Source organism: Pempheris klunzingeri, chromosome 19 (genome assembly GCF_042242105.1).
Source record: "Pempheris klunzingeri isolate RE-2024b chromosome 19, fPemKlu1.hap1, whole genome shotgun sequence".
Lineage (NCBI taxonomy): Eukaryota > Metazoa > Chordata > Actinopteri > Acropomatiformes > Pempheridae > Pempheris > Pempheris klunzingeri.
In genome coordinates this window covers 18,046,800-18,068,819 of record NC_092030.1, presented here as the reverse complement: position 1 = coordinate 18,068,819, position 22,020 = coordinate 18,046,800, and the positions used below count along the sequence as shown (strand labels likewise).

Here is a 22,020-nt window from a genome sequence, read left to right as displayed (position 1 = left end):
CGTTAAATATTAACAGCACAAACAACTGTCACACGTTACTAAAGAGAATACACATTATCCAGTTAAAATGCAGTAGAAAAAAGAAGTACAGACAAAATCCACCGTTGTCTATCCTCCAGACCAAATCTACACTCCCTGAGGACTATAGACGCAGGAATGTGTTCTGAATTTGATCGGCCTACTTAATTAGTTGTCATTATACAACATTAGAGGGTAGCGAGTGAGGAAAAAATGAAGATGCACTGACTAGTTCCAATCTTGGGATTATTTAAGAGTGCAACAGATTTATCCACAACTAGTTCCCTTTACAGATTCCCAGGCGGCATCTGGTCACAGCTCATTTCAGGTCATCATTGTGTTAACGGATCATCCAAACAAAGCTCACCACTTGGGGCTCAGGGTTTTGAATAAACTCATAGTTACACTTGTGCAAGGGAGAGAAAGGCAGGCTGCCACCAGTATAGGATGCAGTCTACCCCCCAACTGAGCTGCAGGTTTTCAGCTGCCCCCTTTTATCGTCCAGCTCTTGGTGCATCAAAGTTTCTAAACTCTGCATCTTTGATGCAACATCCTGTCCAAAGTGGAAGCGTGTGGCTGGTGTGGGGAAAGTGTGATGTAATCCTAGGGTGTCATTTGCTGCATGCACGGTTACATTAGGTCTTATCAGAAAGAGAAAGCAGGGTTGGTTGCCCAGAGGTTAGTGGGCTCTGAAATCCACTGGGGGATGTTCAATGAAACATCTGCCATGGGTGGTGACCTATTTGAACCTCCCCCACCCCACACCCCCGTATTTCAAACAGGGCATCTCCCCAGTTCTGACGCACAGGCAGCAGAGAGTGAGCGCAGATATTTGTAAAGGCTTTATTGGACAACCCTGCAGAGACAACCCCCCCCCTGGCGATCTCTTTCTTTTTTTTTCTTTCTTCCTTTCTCTCTCCTGCCTGTGCGCGCGCAGAAGCAGCTGTCACTGGGTCGAGGCGGGTGCCCGCGCGCTGCATATAGCGAGACTATCGTGTTTGGAGATTATGCTGCAGCTCCTGGCCATCTTGTATCAGACAGGATGAGACACTGAAAAAAAAAACCCACGAGTGTTGGAGGCCCGTTTTTATTTCTCAGAATACGGTCGATGACAGGCGAATAACACAGAAGGCAGAAAAGAATCACGTCTGCCGCTGTGTGCGCTGAAAACACCGCATACGAGTTGTGGATTATTCCGAGGACATCGTGCTGAAACCATGAGCTGGGGGTCAGAGCTATGGGTGAGTCTCTGTGCACTTGTATCGTCTGTCCACGCTTTTTTATTATTATTATTATCATACATAATTGAGCCTGTGTGGAGATATCGGTTCTCATATTAAATAAACATGCGCGTCAAGACGCATTGGCTCCATGTTTGGCGCTAAAACGACGTTTAAGTTGCGCTGCTTTGCGGGGGTTCAGCCTGTGTGACGTTAGCCAACCAGTTAAATTGTATTATCAGGTTATTTTACGTGTCGTTTTGCATCGTTACATTTCGTTTCACCGTATGTAACAGCGTGCAGTTGGTTTGGAGGTTGCGCAAAAAAAAAAAAAACTCAAGTTAGCCTCACCATCCATTTTATTTTACATTGGAGCATTTCTAAGCACGCTTCGCACACACCCCCTCGCAATAAAACACACCGCTGTGTGATCGTGATGCACTGACACACGTTTTTCGTGCGACTGTTTTGAAAACCTGTAACAAGCAGGTAAACGAACTGCATTTCACAGGATGCATTGCCACATTCAGTGGAGGAAGTAGATGTGGTTAAGTTGTCCCTTTTTATCTGCAGCTAAAAAGGCACTGAAGCTTTGCTGTTTGATTACAGAAAGTGATGGAAAAGAACTCCGTAGTAATTGCTTTTAAGTTTTAAACAACGGTTTTTCTCCAGTTATATTCATCTTAGACATTTTATGTCAAAAATCCTGTATGGTTTTATATTTTATTAGCAATCTACTAATCTACTGCAGTGCCCCCAATCTGGGGCTGATACACCATTTGCATCTTCTAATTGAAATCTACAATATTTTACTCTTAGTTTTCACCACAGATTGTTTCATCCTCCACTATTGTGTCAAAGTAAGGGGGTGGGGTGGGGTGGGGGGGGGGGGGGGGGGGGGTGACCTTATAACTTATGAATGTTTGATTCGATTCACTAATCTTCATGAGTAACATTAGAAGACAAAGTAGAGGCCCAGTGACCTCACTACAACAAATTCCTGTGCAATGATGTCACTTTTCATCCCACTTAAATTCACTTTTAAGGAGCGCTGAACTTCTTACAACCCGGTAGTAGCCGTGGAGCCAGCCACTGTGTCAGGGGTATTTCCCCATATGCAGATACATAATCACTCATGCATTTATAGAAATGTGCTGATGAAGATTACAGTACTGTGTCCCAACTGTTTTTACGACTTGATAATAAGCAGTTGTGTCAAGTGGAATTCCTGTTGTCAGGCTTTTGTTTGAGTGGCTGGTGCTGTTATTTTGTTGTGGAACTGATCCCCTGGAAAATCAGTCGTTGTGCTGCGTGTGTGCTGACATACTGGCTTGGCAGAGGTGCTGGCTTGTTGTTATAGGATTCACTGCACATTTAGAAACAATGGTGGTATGTTTTAAGTGTACGTGTGCTTGTGTGTCATGAGTGCATGTTTGCAAGTTACTACACGGAGCTGGCATTTGAACCTGCAAGCACGGTCACACGTTATTGACTTAAACTCACGTTGCACCCCTTATAGTGTAAGTGGTTGTCAACAGCTTTATTTTTACATGGATTGTTTAATTTGATATTCTCTATTTTGAACTGTAGGACAATGATTCTTCACAACAGATGATCCCAGCACTTGCAGTGTAGAGCACTTTCTTCTCTCTGATAGAGTTGCAGTCGAAAGTCAATATTATGAGGTTTTTTTTCTCCTCTACGAAGCAGCAAAAGTGTCTGGAGATAGTTAAATCAGAGATGTGTTTTCCTTTCTAAGAAAAAAAGGAGGGGGAGGCGCTTCCCTGAAATCCCAGTAATTTACCTGGTCCAAAGTTCACATAGAACACCACTAGTAGTCCACATTCTTTGCATTTCCCCAATGATGTCAGTGTAGTTTTACTATATTACTGCAATGCTTGACCAAGAATCACTGCTGCCCAGGTAGTCATGCAAAGCGAACATAGCCTGAGGGTATTCTGAAGGCTTTCATGTGTACCTTAAGTCTGGAAAACATTTGCAAGTTTTTTAAACAGGGATTGAGCTTTTGCAGAGAATAATGTATTACAACCAGATGCTCGCTTTTTTTCCTTTCAGCGGGCTGAATGGAATCCAGACACTTGTTCCTTTAATCTTAGTCCCTGCAAGAGAGCAGCAGACAGAGCACAGCAGTACTCTACAGGTGCCTGTTCCACTGGAGAATGCAAAGCACATATCTTATTTTCCTGCTGTCCCAAACCAGATCACACAGCAAAACATACAGTAACATCAGACCTGTTGCTGTGGCAGCAGCCACACTTTTCTGTAGAGCAAGGGCAGGATGTGGTGGATTAGACTACGAGGTCTTCAAATGTCTTGCTTTGTCTAACTAAGCACAAAGGTAATCAGTTTATATTGGTAAGCAGCAAATCTGCACATTTGAGGGCCTGAAATGTTTGGCATTTTTTCTACACGAGTGACTGAAACTGACTGATAAATTTGTTCTGATTTCTTCATTGGCTAACCGTTTTAGCTCTAGTTATTAGTCTAGTATTATAGCAAAGTCCTAATTGCCATTGTCATTTACGTATATCTAATTTGTCGAAGTAAAATTAAACTCCACATCAGCTTCAAATTCAAGGTCCAGTATTTTTGACAACAAATGGATTTATGATCACTGTCGCTGAGGTAACTTAGCAAAACAAATTGATGGTGCGTGACAGATAAAGGATGAGGCACCACAAGCACCACACACTCTATAATGCTCATCCTGTTGTTCCTCGCCGTGAACAGGAAAGTAAGTGACATTTCAGGAAGTGAAGTCACAGTCGAGCAGGGTTTCTTAACCTCTCACGAACACGACTGCTTCAGCGAGGTATTGCAAACCAGCCTTGCTGTAATGTTCCCCTCCGTTACTAGTTCCTAAAGAAAGAGAAGCACGGAACTAGAACTTCAGTTCTGTAGAAACAAGAAAGAGTCTTGAGTTGATCTTAATTAAGTTATACTGATTAAGTAGTTTGCTTGGCCTGGTGTGAATGTTGAGCAGGTTATGCTTGTGCTTTAGGCTCACCATGAGTAAAGCACCTGCGTCAGTTGATAGGCTCCAAAATGTCGGATGCCTTTGGAGCAACGTCATAGCACCGATTAAAGTCGTAAACATCCGCTTAAAGACAGACTGGGAATGTTTGCTGCCATGAAAATTATGACCATCACTGGCCTCGCCTCGTAACACACGGTACCAACAGAAGTGTTGTTAGGTTAAAGAGACTCCTGTGCTGCTGTGTCTGTGGATATCGCTTCAACTCACCTGCAATTATTCACTATATTTTGACTGAACTGTGCTGCAGAGTACTGAAATATACTGAAGAAAGTTTTGGTCAAATTTGTTGGAAATGCCAGTTGTTTTCTTTATGTGCAAGTAGAGAATGGAGTCAGTGGATCACCATCACATGCACATACAGTAATGAGCCCAAACTGTTTTCCAAAGGAGGCATTATGTACAACTGACAGCAAGGAAGAAGGAAGTCAAATGTGACAAAACATGTGACTGTTTCTCAGTGGAACAGACATCAGAAAGAGAAAATAAATAATAAAAGACTACTTTGTAAAGTCTATAAAGGCATTACACTCTAAATGAACATTTGTACGTTTGCTGTGCTTGTAGAGAGTTCCAAGAAAGGGAGACCACAACATCTCAGAAGGATTTCCTCTTGGGGGGCCTTAGCTATTAAAGATCGGTACTCTGAGCAGTAGAGGTGCTATTGACCAGGCCAAAGTTATCTAATGAAGGACGATCAGACATAGAGACAGGTAGTTATGCCACTGACATATCATTCACAGGCTAAATATCCGCAGCACACGCCTGCTTCATATTAAATAAGAAGTTGAATGTTGTGTTCTGGCTTTGAATTAAACAAAGGGACTACTACACATTTCCACAGTGACACACCTCGATTGTTTCACTTCCCTTGTGTGGTTATTGGGGAACTGGAGTCTGTCCTACAGTTGCACACAAGGATGTAAAGGTATCTTTTCCTGTCACACAACTTATTGATGAGGCAACATGGACAAGGCTGAAACGCTACTTAAGGTGAGTCGAGCCATCGGCATTAAAATAGTTGGCATTTTGGCCCACGTGCATTTGTCTGGTATTTAGCTAGCCATCGCCCCTAATGTAATTGAGAAGGTAAAGTGGTATTGTCTGGAGAGCCCTTTTAAATGACGCTTTGCCGGAGGGGTGCAGACAGAAAAGTTCTTGTTTTGGTCTTGTTTTTGTGGATTTCTTGGTAGGTTCATTTTGAGTTTGAAACAGCCCCGGTGTTAGACTGAGATTTCTTCAGTGTTGACTGCTGTTGTATCTCATCTTGTCTCAGACTCCCCCAGGGCCCAGCCTCACCCCCTGCTGTTCACTTGACATTCAGGGCACTTCCAGGACTGAAACCTGAGCTAGTTTGTTTCCTCATGTCAGTGTGCTGGAGTCAGGGGGGTAAGAGACTGAAACCTTTGGCAGATGAAGACTGACATCCCTGCAACCCCCTGTTAAATCTTAAACTCCTCTCCACCCACCTGCTGACCCAGTGATACTACCCCAAGCTCATTCTCTCTTCACCACTCTCTTTGAAGCTCTGTGATGGTAAAATAGTGATGAATGGATCCGCATCTGATCTGCAGGCCCCAGTTTGCACCCTGGGGAGTGAGAAGCAGAGAGAAAGGAGGATGGGGGTGGGTGGGTGGGTGGGGGGGTGAGTGGCTATTCAAACCAAGCATTAAGACATAAAGATGAATTACAATAAATAGGCATTCCTGTTTTGTGTGGTGGAAGGATAGACATTTGAAAATTAGAGCAACATTTTGTCAATTAATTGATTAATCAATTAGTCGATTGGCATATCAATCAATCGCTGCCTACAGTCCTGCACCAATCTTCCACGAGTGGTGAATTACTGTATCGCAGCATAATAAAGACACAGAAAACGGATTAAGACACTTCTTCTCCTTTATGAAAGTAAGACCAGTGATCGTCTGACCTCTGAGAATTTGGTTGGACAAGAGCATCGGCCAGCCAGTCGACCAACTGGCCAGATATTAAATTAAATATCTTTGGAGTTTGGATGTGGGCCGGACAAAATGAGATATTTGAAGACATCTCCTTGGCCTCCAGGAAAACGTGACAGGCTTTTTTGTAGTTTTTAAAATGTTTTGATGGCACCAAACGATACATTGAGATGTTCTGTGTTTTCAGGCCACAAGCGTATTCCTTCCGCTTCCACGGGTCTAAGCTATTTTGCCATCTTGTTCATGAAACGGTGACTCAGTCCTTCCCACCACAGACTGTTGCGGCCTGTAATCTGTACTCATTGCCTCTTCTGTTATTTGTATAGTCGGCCTCTAATCACTGCTGTGACAGTGGAAATTATACTGCTGTTGGGCCTCAGTCACATGAGCTCTGACATGTTGACACCTGAGCCTCATAGCCTTTCATGTTCTCCTAATTACTGCTATATTGTACTACATACTGTAAGTGTCATTTGTCCTTTTGGCTGTGACAGCATTGAGTTTCCCTCAACAGAGTAATGGAGTAACACCAGCGCAGAAATTGCCTGCACTATTAGCTGTTTAACAACTATTCAAGGTGAAGGATGGTGAACAAAGGACTGCAACCTCCATTGAAACTACTCGTGCTTTCATGTCTAAATATACCTCATTGTAGGCCAAACTGTATAGCTTACTGGATAAAGAAGTAGTGATAGCGTACGCATAGACAGATTGCGCTGAATTCTGAAGACATCATGATATTGAGCTCAGTGTTTACGTGAAACAAATGGCAATAACAAATGTTCCTCACTTTGAAATGACCTCACTTCTACCTGTGCAAAACAGCCAATAAATAAGACACATCACTTTGTGCCCGAGGAAACTACAAAACATGTGTTCAGACTGAATATAAATAGAATTCACATTTTCTTTATTATTCATTCAGATTTCACCCCTGGAGTGTTTTCGCAGCCTGTGTTTATTAGCCCCACAGAGCACATGGATGTGACAGCACAGATGTTTGCTGGAGTTGGCTAGCGCACACATCAACTGCATACTGTGTGTGTGTGTGTGTACACTAAAGTAGTAAAGATGCTTCTGTAAATTTTATTAGCTCTGTTATCTCAGGTCTCCATCTATCCTCTTTTGTGATCATGAGGTAAGGGGACGTCTCTGAGGCCAGGAAACAGTGGGTTTGCTGCTTGTGAGACAGTAGCTGTCTGTTATTTTGCTTCCTGAAATCTCTTTTTTAAGGGATACCAGATGTGGTCAGTAGGCATGGTGGGAACCTTTTTAACAGCTACTTAATGTTAAATGATTCAAAGCTGTAATGAAAACTGGCTTGTGCAGCCATGCAGTTACCACACATTTGTCTCCTGCTGCTTGAAAATATTCTAACTGCTGAAGATTGGTCCTGCTGCCACTCCAACCCACTCTTGCCTTTCCCTCTCTGTTTTCCTTTTCTTCTCTCTGCTTTCATCACACTGACTCACTAGCTTTCCCCTCTGCTTTAATTGCCTTTGTGAGTGATGTTAATGGATACAATCACGTGTGTTCCTTCAATATAAAGTTTGTTTTGCAGGGCTTGTTCAGTGCTTCTCAGCTTAGATTTATCTTCTTACAGAGGAATAATACATTTTTGAGAGGCTGTTTATTCTTTAGGAGGTCTCCTGGTAAGATTGTAAATCATTGTGGCCTGTTACTGCACTCAAATCTGCAGGATGCATCAAAACTTTCCGCTTCATCCGAAATATCTCTTAAGTTAGTTATCTATAATATTGCAATAGAAAGGGTGTGACGACATTTATTAAAATGGAAGTAGACAACTTTTTTGCTTAAACAAAATGTTGATTGCACAGTGTAATCCTATAGAATAATGACACCATCTGCATTTATGTTGGCTCCCTATTGGAGTAGTAGTAGAAGTATTGCAGTAGTGTCAGCCACGTTGCCAACACTAACATTCTGTCTACTTGATCAGCAAATAACAAAACCTGCTTAACCGACTTATTAATACTCCTGGATGTTTTACCCTGCCTTGACCCTGCAGTTTCTCATTCAAATTAGATTGTTTGTAATTGATTGTAATGGTTTTTCTCATAAATTGCATTTGAAATTCTAGCCTTCACTTCCTCTAATAAGGTCTGGCTCCATTCAATACCAAAGACATTCATCCTCACAAACTTCATAGGTTTCCATGTTTCCCACGTAGGTGTTACCCCTCAGTATATTGTACATTAAGCACAGAGAACACTGGGTGCACGTTTGTCAAACACTCACAGCTCTTTCTAAGATGAGTAACACACTTGCTATGTCAGGCAGCTTCTTAAGAAGTACCATCCTTACTCATATCCTGAGATGAGACATGTCAGGGTGGAGTGAAAGTGCTGCCACCCAATTGCCTGAAAAACCGTTGGTGCTGCCAGCAAAGGAAGGACCACCTTGAGATTTCAGCTCATTTTGATGATACACTGAAAGTACCTAGATATACCAACTCCTCTGAGACTTTCCCCCACAAATAATGGATTGTAAATATTCCAGTATCAGCATAAAACTTTTTGTCGTTTGCAAGAGAGAATAAAGCTACAATCCCAAAGTCCTTGAGGGCTGTTAGGAGGTTAAAGCGGTGGCCTTTTATCCAGTGGAATAAACAGTGTGTGTGGTGCAAGAGGAGGAGTTGTAGTAGGAGATCCAATATAATATCTTACATTGCTAGAGCCTCTCAGGCATTCATTTGTGGTGACATGTTTACTCATTCTTCCAAATCATTTCATTTAGAATAAATAATCCTTCAGCAAATGTGAGTGAGGTAGTGTTCACTTTCTCAAAGATTTTCTCAGTTGTATTCATCAATCAAGCATTACAGCAGCTATATGGTTATCTGTGGTAACATCAGCAGGCCATTCCTGCGAAATACAATGCTCTGGTTTAAAATAGCAACCCTGCTCGTCGGCTCTACTAGACATACTTGACTGCAGGACTTTCAGCTTGTCTTGTGACACCTAGATTTTCAGCAGTTTCTAAGTGAAATGAGTTAAGTAGGTAATACTGCATCGGCAAAACAAGCAGAGCAACACACTCTTCTGTACCTGGAGAGGAAAACAAGTGGGCTGAGACTCAAAAGAGAAATGTAGTACATAGTTGGCACATCACTGGATGGACTCCCACTGCTGTATCACTTGATCCTCAAGGGAGGGATGTGACTGTTCAGTGAAGTTATTAAACTGGAGCTGTAGTGAGTAAGGAGCCACTGTAAGAAGAGAAGCCTAACATGAGACATGACAGAAAAAGGCAGCGCGTCACACGGATCTATTTGTGAACTGAAACTGTAAGAGAGATTGACACTTCGGTCTAAGAGAGAAACACATAAAACACAAATATGTTTAATCTAGTCTCTCATTTCCTACCATCATGCTTGCCAGCAGACTTAATTATATAGTAGTGCTGTTTGTTCATATGTTATTTTGTCCCTTCAACTTTAAGTTCAATGCCAGCTATGGTATGATTACATTTAGAGACTGACACCTATTGGCAAGGAAGTACTATCTTGACCCACTGCAAGTTGTAGTTATTATGTTGTTTTTTAGCGGAAAAGGTTTACATGAGACATGTCATGGCAGCACATAGCCTGAGTGCTTTGGCAGGAGATTCACCTGAACCATGTATAGCATCTATATTATTAGTGGACAGCTGAGTAGGGGTGTCATTTACAGTAACACCAAAGTGTTAGCTCACTGGCGTTGCACTGCTGCCATTAGCCTACTGAATAAAGAGAACATGGTACAGGCTGACTGCACTTGTCTCTGCTTTCTGGTGGGCGGACTATGCAAAATACTATTCCTAACCAACTCCAGAGCCATTCTGGCATTCTGCACTGCAGTTTCTTGTTATATATCGGCTGACTGATAACAATATTCCTGCATTAAACTGATATTATCAGATATATGCATGCATTTGAAAAATAACATCATCAGCTGAAAGTGAGACAATAAATAAATAAACAGTAAATTCTTGGGCGTTCCTGTTGATATAATGTTAACACAGCTGAAAGAAGGCCCACCTCAGGCTAATCTGGATTATTTCCAATTTGTTCACTTAGTGAATCAGGGATTAAATTCAACAGAAGCTAACAGTTTGATAGCGGTTTAGTATATAAAGTGACATGGCAGTTCTTTTGTATTGGGCATATTCTATATTCATATAGTTCAAAGTTTTCCTTAATTCCAGAGAATGTGTTATATAAGAGTTAAAGAGCTTTATTCTCCAAAAAGAACAAAAACAGCTCAACAAGAACAATGGCTAATGTGTGTTTTCTGGCCTAGCGGGACTAATCCACTGAAGAGCGGCGTCCTATTGGGTGGTGAAGGTAGTTAGAAGGGAGGTGTAGTAATCAGATTAATAACAACCTCATTTAATCAAGTTCTGTGCTGATTGCAACATTTCTGTTCCCTCTCATTATACTTTTTATTCCGCCAGCATTTCTTGTGCTTGCAGTCATATGCTCTTGGATTAAGAATCACCAGGATATATGATGTGATTGGATCCAATCTTTGCATTGCTATACACAGGATCGTAGATGTGTTAACACTGCTCAGCTTGAGCAAGACTTATTCCATTGTATTTACTCCTCTGGGATGGATTAACTTTGCTTGGGACACATAAAGCCCTGACCATGTTGCGTAGAAAAAGCGAGTTTTTCGTTTTTTTGGACAATGTTCGCTCTGTGAAATTGGAAAAGGAAGAGCAAAAGGAAGAGCAGCAGCTGAGCCCTTATGAAGAGTATCTGCAGGTGATACTGCAGATGAAGCTGACAAGCGATGTAAGTGAGCAAAGAAACAGTCATTATTCATCATTGTCAAGCAAGAACAGCAAAAGCGGTGTGTCATTCATAGTATGTCTGTGGTATATACCATTGTATATGACAAGAAAAGAGCTTCAACCCTTTGTAAAATTAAGAACTCATCATCTTATTGGACATTTACTTGGACAGAGCCTAAAAGAATGCTGCAGTTAAGTTTCTTTTTGATGCTCATGAATGAGTTGACCGCCCTTCCAGTCACTGTGACTCACAACTGAGAAGAAGAAATTTACCGTTGCTTGTAACCATCACAATAAGGGTTTGTGTTGCTTATCGAGTTAACCGACTACTCATACGTGATGGATAGAGGTAGGGTGATTAAAGTGGGTTCGTCCTGCACAGGCCGGAACAGAGAAGAAATGCTTTATGAGCACAGAAGCATGATACACGTGTGCACACGCCAACACGCATTCTTAAATTTCAGAGCAGCAGAGGCGTTGTTTCTATAAATATCTACATGGCATGCAAACAAGTGCTCTTACACATAAGGTCACCCACTGCGCCGAACAGCTGTTCATATTTTGCAGAAAGTTGTTGTGTGTGAGTCTGTCTCGTTTGTCCAGAGGAATACTTTGTGTGGATATCGAGACATCAGGTGATGATGACTGAGCCCTAATAGTCATAGTGCAAGTCTCTTTGCAAATGTCAGTTCAGTTAATAGTAATCAGTCTGGCTTTAGAAAAACTATAGTTACCAAGTCCCTCATTAGCATGTGAGAGAACAAAAGACTTTAAAATCCTATGCAGAAAGTGCATTTGTTTCCTTATTGACTTATTTTGACACTAGTGTAGATTGTTTAAGCCTTTCACAAGGAGAAATAATCTGTTTTGTGAAATCCTCATTCCTGGTGGGTGGGCAGGGGGCTGACAAACACTTCCCAACCTTTAATAACCCAAAGAGAAAAAGCTGAGGGCAGCTATGCAGTGGTCAGGCACATGATCACCACTCTTTGTTTATGTGTGTGCACGAGTGTGTGTGTGTGTGTGAGGCCACTGTCCCTTTTGCCGCGACTCCTCTCTGCCACACCGGGCTATGGAGGCATTGTTCCGCCCCGCCATCTCGTACAAAGCCCGGTGTGTGTTTGAGAGAGGGTTTGGCATGTCCCCCAAATATTTGTTCTTGCTGCTGGACGCCCACTGTTGTAAGACACATTGAAGCGCTGCATTGACCAACTTGTGGACGAGAGCCGATTTCAGTGGCTCTGCTTTACTGCTCCTCTGAGTCATCGCTCTGTGTCTTGTTAGCTATGGCCATTAAGAAGTGGTATATAAGGCTCTGGATAATCACAAGAAGAACAACTTCAAATCAAGTGTGAGTTTTGCTCAAACAATCGGGCTATTTGTTTAGTATTTGACTTGGCAGAACCTTCACAGTCTAATGAACAGTTTTGGGTGAATAGAGTTTCTTCTTTACTCCTCTCGGCCTCACTGAAGTCTGGGGTTTGTTAGCTAATGAGGCTCCTGAAATAACTCTGTCATGTTCACCGTAATGGTCCTAATAGACAGGAGCATAAAAATCACACTGAAACCGCCATCATCACCATCCCTTTTTACAAATACTCATATGGGAATCATGTGCAATCAGCACTTCCATTATACTTTCCCAAGTAATTCATGAGCATGTACTCCAGGTTAGTACACACTATTGATGGAACAATAACCAAACCTACTGTCCTTGCTCTTTGCTCAACACATTCAACCATTAAAAAAACAAGACAAACGTATTTCCAGGCCTCCTGTCCTATTGTCCTCCCTGTCAGGGGCTGTACTTCATGTACTTCATGACACCACTGGCACTATCTGAAAGTGTGAAGCTAAGTTTAGAATGTATAACACTTAGTTGTGAATGCTTGGAGTCAAGATGTTTTTTTTAATTCATACTACTGCGTCCAGTTTGATAATTGCAATGAAACTTTGCACTTCTTTAATTAATATGATTAACGGTGTCATGAAAATTGATTTCTATCAATTATATGTTTGGGGTCAGTTCATATGGCAATCCTGTTCAGGCCATGCAGAAACTAATCAGGCACACCATGCAGCCATCTGTGAAATCCTCCATAATAACATCCATCTGAAATCAGTGCACTATTAACACCAGCAATTAAACTAATGAGAGATCTGTTTATTGAGACTTTCTCTGTCGTGCCATTACCATGTGTACTATTGTAAATATGTACCATTTATTAAACAAATTCTGATAAAAGTCTTTGACAAAGTAAGGATATAACATTTCTGATTGTGTTTTGAAAAAGGGGAATTTTTGCTTAATTGCAATTATCTTTTAGGGGACGTGGGGATTTTTGTTTTCTCTCTATAAAGAGTTTGGTGCTTTTTGCTGATGGGTGATTCACGTGTGCATTTACATTTTTTTTTACGTATTAGAGATTTCCTCTTGTCTGTTCAGTCCCCTCAGTCTACCAATGACACATCTCCCCTCCCCCTCTTACGTTTTTATGGCGTAATGGTTTTTGCTGTGATCAACAGAGCAGCACACCGACCTCTGCAGATGCGGTAGAGCTGCAATAAAATAAGAAGTGCCCCCTAGAGCGTTTGTTCAGAGCAGTCCTGTTATCACCAACCTTTCTACAAAGTGGTTCTGCTCATTGTCTTTGTGTCTGGCATCCCTAACACTGGATCTGTCTGTTCATCCACGATCATGCCTTTATCTTCCTGAAAACAGTGGTGACCATGTCAAACGGTTCTTATTTAGTGTTGTCTGCATTCCTGCATCATGAACCAACTTGCGTCTGAGGTTTACAGGTGCATTATTATGTGACACCCATCTGCACTTCTTCCACATGCTCCATTCATTCCAGACCTTGTGCCTCTGAAACCTACTGGGAATACAAAGAATAACATCGGCAGCACTGCCATTTGAGCTACTTAATGTGCTTTGTCATGAAGTTGATTGTGTGTCATCCTCGGTCATGTGCTCGAAGAAGCTCATATTCTCTGATACACTGTTAGCTGATGCTGCTGATATTAACATGTTACTGTTAGTAGCAGTGGTGTCACTACTCCCTACTGCCTCCTGTAGTAGAAATGAAGCCACATGATGATTTGACTGATAAAGGTTCAGGTCTATTTCATACTTGATAAACCATGAATTCCGATACTGTAGATGGATGTCAAAGTAAAATATTTCAGTACAATAAATCCAGTGGTATTGAGATCCCAATATTACGTATTCAGTTGTGGTTAAACGTCAAAATGCTGCCTTTACCATTCATTGAACTGTGTCCTTGAGTGCCGAGAAAGGCGCCTTTAAATAAATCTTATTATTATTATTATTAAAATCTAGTATTGAGTTGCTTCAAAGTTTCAAATCCTTACAGCCTTTCCTTACTTCTATAGGAGAAGACCAGGACATGGGATTAATATGAAACCAGGTCTGCCTGCAGCAGGCTCACCTCTGTCATATGCTTGTCCTTGTGTGCTCTGTCTGTGTTAAACAGCGAGAAAAGAAAACCTCTGTGTTGCAGGGATGCAGGTCAATGGGCCCTCAGTGTGGGTGATTAAGAGATCTGATCTGGAATGGTAGCTAAATAACGTGCATTAGTTTAGATTAACTGGCAGTCTAATGCATTAAACTGCAGCATAATCTCCGGTAGGGAAGGGTTGGAGTTCAGGAAGCTGATCCTTAAACAAGCATGTATTTGTTTTCTTACAGCACATGGGCAACCTACATATATTTAGTAACTGCTAAGTGTCTCCTTTGTTCTCTGTTTGAATCTGTTTCCCATTTCCTGGATAATAAAAAATATTTAGCTGCGCAGTTCTATTTATTTTCTTTCATGTTCTACCACAATAGTACATGCATCAGAGCAAGTGGGATGGCGTCCTGAAATAACAAGCAGAGTGGGGCGGGTTGGTCTTCTGAAGGGATCCCTCCCTTACTCCCTCCTGCTAGGTCAGGTGTCAGAGGGCGCACATGACAGAGTGGAAGTAGGTTTAGAGTTGGAGCAGGAGTTATGAGTCTTAAGTTCGGGGGCCATGGGAGGAGGTTTTACAGAAATTCCTGTGCAGGTTAGAATATGAGTCTCGAAACTGTTCAGCCAACTGTGAGAGACACTGTATAATTAGCATGCAGCACACAAACACACACACACGCGCGAGCTAACTTTAGTAGGTGGACAGTGGAGTCACTTTACACTGTCGGATTTAAAATATTTGTTTCCTTCTGAAAATACTTTTCAAAAAGGATGAGAATGGTCACATCTACTCTAGGCATCCTGCTGCTTTGCAGTTTCTGTATAGAATATAAAAATGTACGGGGCTATATATTGTAAGTCGGGATGGCTGGAGGTGGAGTGCATGGAGACTACAAGACTGTAAGGCCGTGTCTGGAACACTTTCACATAATGTGTTGTTGTCTTTTATATTTGCCTCATGCTGATTCATAATTTATTCATGTGCTCTTCCCCTGTTTCTGGTAAATTGCTTTGTTGATAACTTTTCCATTTTACTCGAGCAGCCGCCTCTTCTATCCCATCTGATATTAGCAGAGATTGATGAGGTCAGAGTGACTCATCATACAGCAAATCATGTCCTTTATATGATATATTCATTATTAGATTTGAAATATGGCTAAGTAAAGAGTTCATGAGGTCCCGCCAATGTAGCATAGCCCCCCCCCCCACCTAATTTTGGCCTAATCCCCTCCCATGTAATCCCGCCTCTTCTGTCATTTCTACTCCTTTCAAGCACCCCCCTGTTTTTTCCGCTCTCTCTCTCTCTCTCTCTCTCTCTCTCTCTCTCTCACTATCCTCCTCTCCCATCCCACTTATTCCACCTTACGCCTGATGGAGCATTAAGCCTGAATGCTGTGGGCAGACGTGGCCTCAGATTCACACAGTGTGTGTGTGTGTGAGCGAGCCAGTGCTGCATCGGTGTCTCTCTCGCTCTCTGGGATTCTTGCTCCGTCCAGACAATCGACAATTTCTAGCTACAACAGTGCAGTTTCTTTGTTGTTGTGTGGGAGTGGGGTCAAGGGCATTGTTCCCAACCCAGGAAAGCTCTTGTTAATCTGCACTTGCTCCGCTTTGGATATCTGGGAAATGGTCTTGCGGACGCCTTCTCTAACCTAACCTCAGCCTTTTGTTGTGCTGCTTCGAAGGGGGGGGTGGGGGGGGATTGGATGGGCATTTTCTGGATTTGGATATTTTGAAAGCCTACAGATTCCACACAGCGACACGTTGGATAAGATGGTGTCCCTGCACAAAAGGGTAATCTGAGTTGTGTGTGGAAGAGTGTGTGTGTGAGAGAGGAGGGTTTTATATGCATGATGTGGCTGCTGTGACGTGTGCTGATAGTTGTTTTGTTCCATGAATGGTTGGTGCCTAATAGTGATACTGAAGCAAATGCTGTTTGGTGACTTTCATTGGCATAGGTGTGACAGTGAGCATGTTTTTGGGCATTAAAGGGGAATGAAGCTTTTTGCACAAACAACAGAAACAGTACATATGTGTCTTGAGGGCAGAGAAACAGAGGTAAAGAAAGACTGAGGAGTCATTATTTAGTTGAATGTCTAATTGTTTGGTTTCATCTCGTCAGTCTTTTGTTGAGTGGCTCGCTGATGAGTGATTGCTCATTGAAACTGACTAACAATGCCGTCTGGAAAGTCCCTCTCACTCAAAGTACCCTCTATTGTTTTCCTTGAGTACTTCAATTGGGAGTTGTTTAATTTGTGAATGCTGTTTCAAAGGTGTTCAAGAGATTTTATCACACTTACAACAACGTGATGTGACTTCAGCAAAGCTACAACAGTAGGCTATATTGGCTTGAATTTTCAACGGGCTCTAATTAGAAAAGTCAGTTACACTTTAAAGATGCCTCGAAGTGCTGCAAGGCTGTGTAGGCTAAAGTAAAACTCTATTACTGTTCATCACCACAACCGCTTCCTGTGATATGAGAATGCTTTTAGTGCAGCAACGTTTCAACCAGTCATAAAGCAGCTTGTGTGGTTTGCTCAGAGAATCAGAGGAAGATTTTCGAGCTGAGAATCCAAATGCTTAGTGTGTCGTGCAAGAGGAAGCATTAGCTGGACTCTGGAAGACTCCAGACATGGTAGAGGAAAGGATGGGGGACTGTTGGAGCTACGCCAAGGTTGTTTTTTTTTTGTTTATCTTTAAAATTTCATCCACACTGCCGTAAGAATAGAAGAACAGTAGCTGTATGATTGTACGTGAATATTAGCTGTGGCATGTCTGTGTGCTCATTGGTATCCCAGATGAAATACTTTCTAAAGTGATGAATTTCAAGACGTGACCTCGGCCAACTTGAGGCTCATTTTTTTCCTCACAAGTCACGAACAAATCGTGAATAATGAGTTCAGCCTCAACAGCTGTGTTTGGTTATCAATAGTGTAGGCTGCTAGTGCCTGTTTTTACAATGAGCTGCACACCCTCTGCGGCGGGCCTCACTTCATTATGATATAAAGGATATGAAGGGGAACTCACTTGTCACGTCAGCAGCTTAAAGTGACAGCATCTCCAGAGGACAGTGTCAGTCGCAGGCCAGGCATGCCAATCTTTGACGGTGTTTCATGTATGAATTTGTAGCCATGAGAGTGGGCCAGATGGATGTCTGATCGGTGGCTGAGAATAAACAAGTTGACATTCATAGGGGCGGCAGACCAAGGCTCAACAAATGATGACTTTTTAGATGCCAGTTCTTGATTGGTGTCTCCAAGATGTGGCTGTAGCATTTGAATTCAAAGCTAGGTCCTACAATTTCTACAATACAGTGCCCTCTCAAGATGATTTAATCACTTACTATGCATGCTCTTCATTTTTTTTGTGTATACTTGATAATGAAGGTCACAGTCTCCCTTGTGTTTGAATGATTTAATCATCACGTCTTCTTCTCTTCTGCAGGATCAGTTTGACAACTTGGAGAAACATACACAGTGGGGGATCGAATATGTGGAGAAGTACACCAAATTTGTCAAGGAGAGATCAGAGATCGAAACCAACTATGCAAAACAAATTAGGTGAGTACTCAAGCTGACTTATGATCCATCGTCAGGGTTGCAGAGCTGTGATTAGGTGACTGTTTTCCATCCAGGTGGTTTGGATAAAGAAACCCTCACTCTACAGCAGGATTTGACCTACTCAAGTGTCCTTGAAACAAGAGACTAGATCCTCACCAGCTTGTTATGTACCTAACCGTGACCTCTGACCTCAGTCTGGAGGATGAAATTGAAGCTAGAATTCCCATATGGGAAATAGTACATTAATAGTGTTTTATAAATGTATCATCATAAAAATCATCTTCTTGTTATAGGGACTTTGTTGTTGCTCTTTAGAGGAGCACAATTGCTTCATGCTAGTGTAGGGCAAAATAAACAGACCTGAAGAGGATGTCTGTTCTCCCCTCCATCCTTCCTCTCTTTTCGTCTCTCTGTCTGCCTCTACCTCACTCTCTGGTGCATACATGCTCTCTGTTGTTATTGCTGGCTTCTGCTTCAGGCAAGAGGAAGTCAGGTTGTGGGGGGATGGGGTGGAGCTTGTGTTTCCATAGTGACTAGTAGGCATCAGCCTTATCAACTCCAGGTCTGACCCAGTTTTTTTTTTTTTTTTACTCCAACCACGACTGTCGGCCCCGCCCCCTCCATTTCTCCCCACACAGAGTCTGTTTTGGTACAATCACTGATTTTCAAAGGCAGTGCTGGTAGCATGAGCAGTCCAGCATTGAGAGGATGCATCTCTTAAGACCTCCTGCATCTAAACTCAGTAGGGGATACCCTGCAAATCCACAATCCTCATCTTTAAAGAGGCCTGGCAATATGGCTAATGCTTTGCGTATTGACCCCAACCCCCCATTTCATAGTGACTAGCCAATACCAACCCAGTATTCACATAGCAACCCCCTGTAACAGATCCTCTCAGACCATAGCACTCCTTTTTTTGAGAATTTAGTCAGCTTGGGATAATAGGACTAGTGGTCTGTGTTTACATGCGTGTGCATTACCCACGCAGGATATCCCTGCCACCATGAACCATGTCACCCTTAATGACAGACACATTTCAAACATTCAGGTGCATTCATACATCTTTCACCATGGTGCTTAAATTAGCTTGGTTTATAGCCAAACTAAATCACTGTATTTAACAAATATTAAACACACACACAGATCTTGCTGCTCTTGCATTTAACGACATTCTGATATCCCATAATTCAATTAGTCAGCATCTGTCCACAATACGTTTGACAAAAGAACATGGGTAGACTCATCTTTCCATGGCAGGTTGGCTTTTATTGAACTTCAGGCTCCACAGATGGTGCGGATGTTTTCAGTCTCTGTGCTTATACAGAGGGTCCGCTGTCAAACTGGGTCTGTTATCTAGTAGACATACACACACACACACACACACACACACACACGTATTGCATGCACATTGCACATGTGTCAGAAAAGGCTAAAATGAGGAAATTAGGATGCACTGACAGGATAGCTTGAGTCATAGGGTTTTCCTGTGTTTTCAGCACACTGTGCTTCTTTGTTGTGGTGCTACATAGCCATACCTCAGGACTAATTATCCTGTGTAATCAATAATAAACTTAGCTGACGAAATCAGGTTTAATGTAACACAGTCAGAGCAAAAGAAACATGGGGCTGTAAGACCTAATAAAGTAATTGAATTGGCCCGTTGATCTAGTCCTCTTTTCTCTCATCTGCGTTGTTGGGGAGGTTTTTCCTTCTGCCCTTTGCTCTCCTTACAGGGGTAACAGGCCTTTTACCCCTGCTGCTCAGTGGTATGGCTCACTTGGACACTTAATCGATTACAAACATGAATTCAAGCAAAAACATTTTCTTGATTGATAATGAAATAGTTAATTTCAGCCCTGATGTTATTAGTTACAATAAGTCAAAAGGGCCTACAGAACTGGGTCAGTTAGAGGATAGTACCTCACCAGATCACCAGATATATAAGCGAGGTTCATCACTTTAAATTTGCATAGAAGTTTTTGAAAATTGTATAAAACGGCCTACATTCCACCATAACTGAATGTGATCTATGCCTGTTACACTACTTGTAACATTTCTATCACCATACCAATCACACGCTGCACTAATCCATGAATAATCCTCTTCCACTGTATTGGTGTAAACATGCACAATGCTTCAGTCCAGTCATTGCAGGGCACTGCATTAATACCCCCCCTCCTCCCCTAAATTCCAGTCTGGCATAATCCATAACACAGTGGGAATAAAGTCCTGACACAAAAGAGACTGGGTGAGGGTAAAAAAAATGTAGCATGTATGTAGCAGCCATGCACTCACGCAGTATCATATTCCAGACAGAGACACACAGACATAACAAAGCAGTCATACACAATTATGCTCCTAACAGCTCTTAAGCCTAATAATTAAACACTACCCCAATTTTGACAGGCTTGTTGAATGTGTTGTTGAGGTGAGTGGGCAAATGCAGTCTGACGTATGACATCTGTGAGTGAATGAATGAGTTGAGTGAGAACTAGCTCTATAATAAGAGCTGAGGTGAGAAGGATATGGAGAGATAGACCGAGATCTGCCTAGCAACAGTGCAAACTCCATCGGGGAGCAGAGGCAAGGGGGATGTCTGCAAAGCAAACTGGATGGAGTGCAGACACACGTTACATGTAGTTTTTTTCTTTTAAACACATGCATTATTCATTTCAGCAGGAATTAAGCTTGCTGCACATGCTCAGGCATTTAGAGTCCATCAGTGAATAGACGGCTGTAATCTCATCACATCCCACCACTTATGTCATCATCTTTTCCAAAGCAATTGACATAATCATTTTTATTCTGATATTAAAAGTAGGCATGAATATAGTGTTTTTAATGCTGTATTAACTAATTTTTATCATAGTATTTATTATTGAATTTGTCTGAACATTTCTATTTTTTTGTGTACATGCACCGCCTTGTCATTGTGCTCTTTAATTAGTGAAAAGATCCTGAAGGTTTAAGTACACAATGTGCACCCACATCCATCGCAGCATAGTGCATGTTATTATGTTCTGTTGACAGAGTAGCCATCAAGCAGAGCATCAGCACAATTGGGTGGCGAGTGTGTGGCACTGTCATGATGAAACAGACATGACATGATGTACTTTAGCCTGTCAAACAACACAACAGTTGCTGGGTTGAGAGAAGGACATTGAAAGACTCTCCTGACTATAATTCTACCCATTCACCAACAGCAAAGTGACATATTTTCTTTCATTTTTCTTTCATCTTTCTTGTTTTCCTCCTCCTCACCCTGCACTCATCTCGTGCCACCAACATACAGCCAGAGTCAAAACAAGGGCAATGGCTGCATAAGAAAAGCATGCTTGTTTCAGGTGACTGACTCTGCATGTATACTCCTGGGGGCGATGATTTATGACCCGAAGAGAGGAAAGGGGATGTCGTAGCAGGAGCAGAAAGCACTTTGCTGGATTGAATGGTGTACTGGATGATCCTTTGGCAGGTCCATAAGGGCAGTGTCAGGGAAATATAATGGGAATGGTGCACTACCCATCTGCAGACTGTGCTCTTAGGAAAGATGCTCGAAGAAATCTCTGACAAGGCTGAACTCTTTGTCCTTACAGGAATTTATCAAAGAAGTATCAACCCAAGAAGAACTCGCGAGAAGAGGAAGAGAGCAAGTAAGTTAGAGGATCTTGCACACACAATAAATGGAAGGCATATTGAAACATTTTTGAAAATTACTAGTCAGTAATACTTAGTCAGAGGCTAGCTGTTTCCCCCCGTTCCTAGTCTTTATGCTAAACTAAGCTAACCAGATATTACCGTCACTTTGTATTTAACAGACAGATATGGGAGTGGTATCGGTCTTCTCACCTTACTCTTCAAAAGAAAATGAATCAGAATATTTACCAATTCATTTTGGAAACACAAATCTGTTCTGAACCAAACCCAAACTGTTTCTGAACA

General features: G+C 42.0%; 1 protein-coding gene across 10 annotated transcripts in view; it reads left to right on the top strand.

Annotated features, from left to right (window-relative positions):
• Window positions 1–962: 962 nt before the first annotated feature.
• The window catches only part of fnbp1b (formin binding protein 1b), a 52,487-nt gene continuing 31,429 nt past the window's right edge, over window positions 963–22,020 (top strand). For 4 of the 10 annotated variants that reach the window (XM_070850011.1, XM_070850008.1, XM_070850009.1 and 1 more), the window contains exons 1-3: window positions 17,090–17,195; window positions 17,966–18,081; window positions 21,675–21,731. In XM_070850011.1, the coding sequence (XP_070706112.1) occupies window positions 17,154–17,195; window positions 17,966–18,081; window positions 21,675–21,731 (215 nt within the window). In that variant the 5' untranslated portion in view covers window positions 17,090–17,153. Of the gene's footprint in view, window positions 1,260–5,253; window positions 5,287–17,089; window positions 17,196–17,965; window positions 18,082–21,674; window positions 21,732–22,020 lie in introns of those variants that run through there. The other 6 variants (XM_070850005.1, XM_070850014.1, XM_070850013.1 and 3 more) reach the window with 3 other exon arrangements.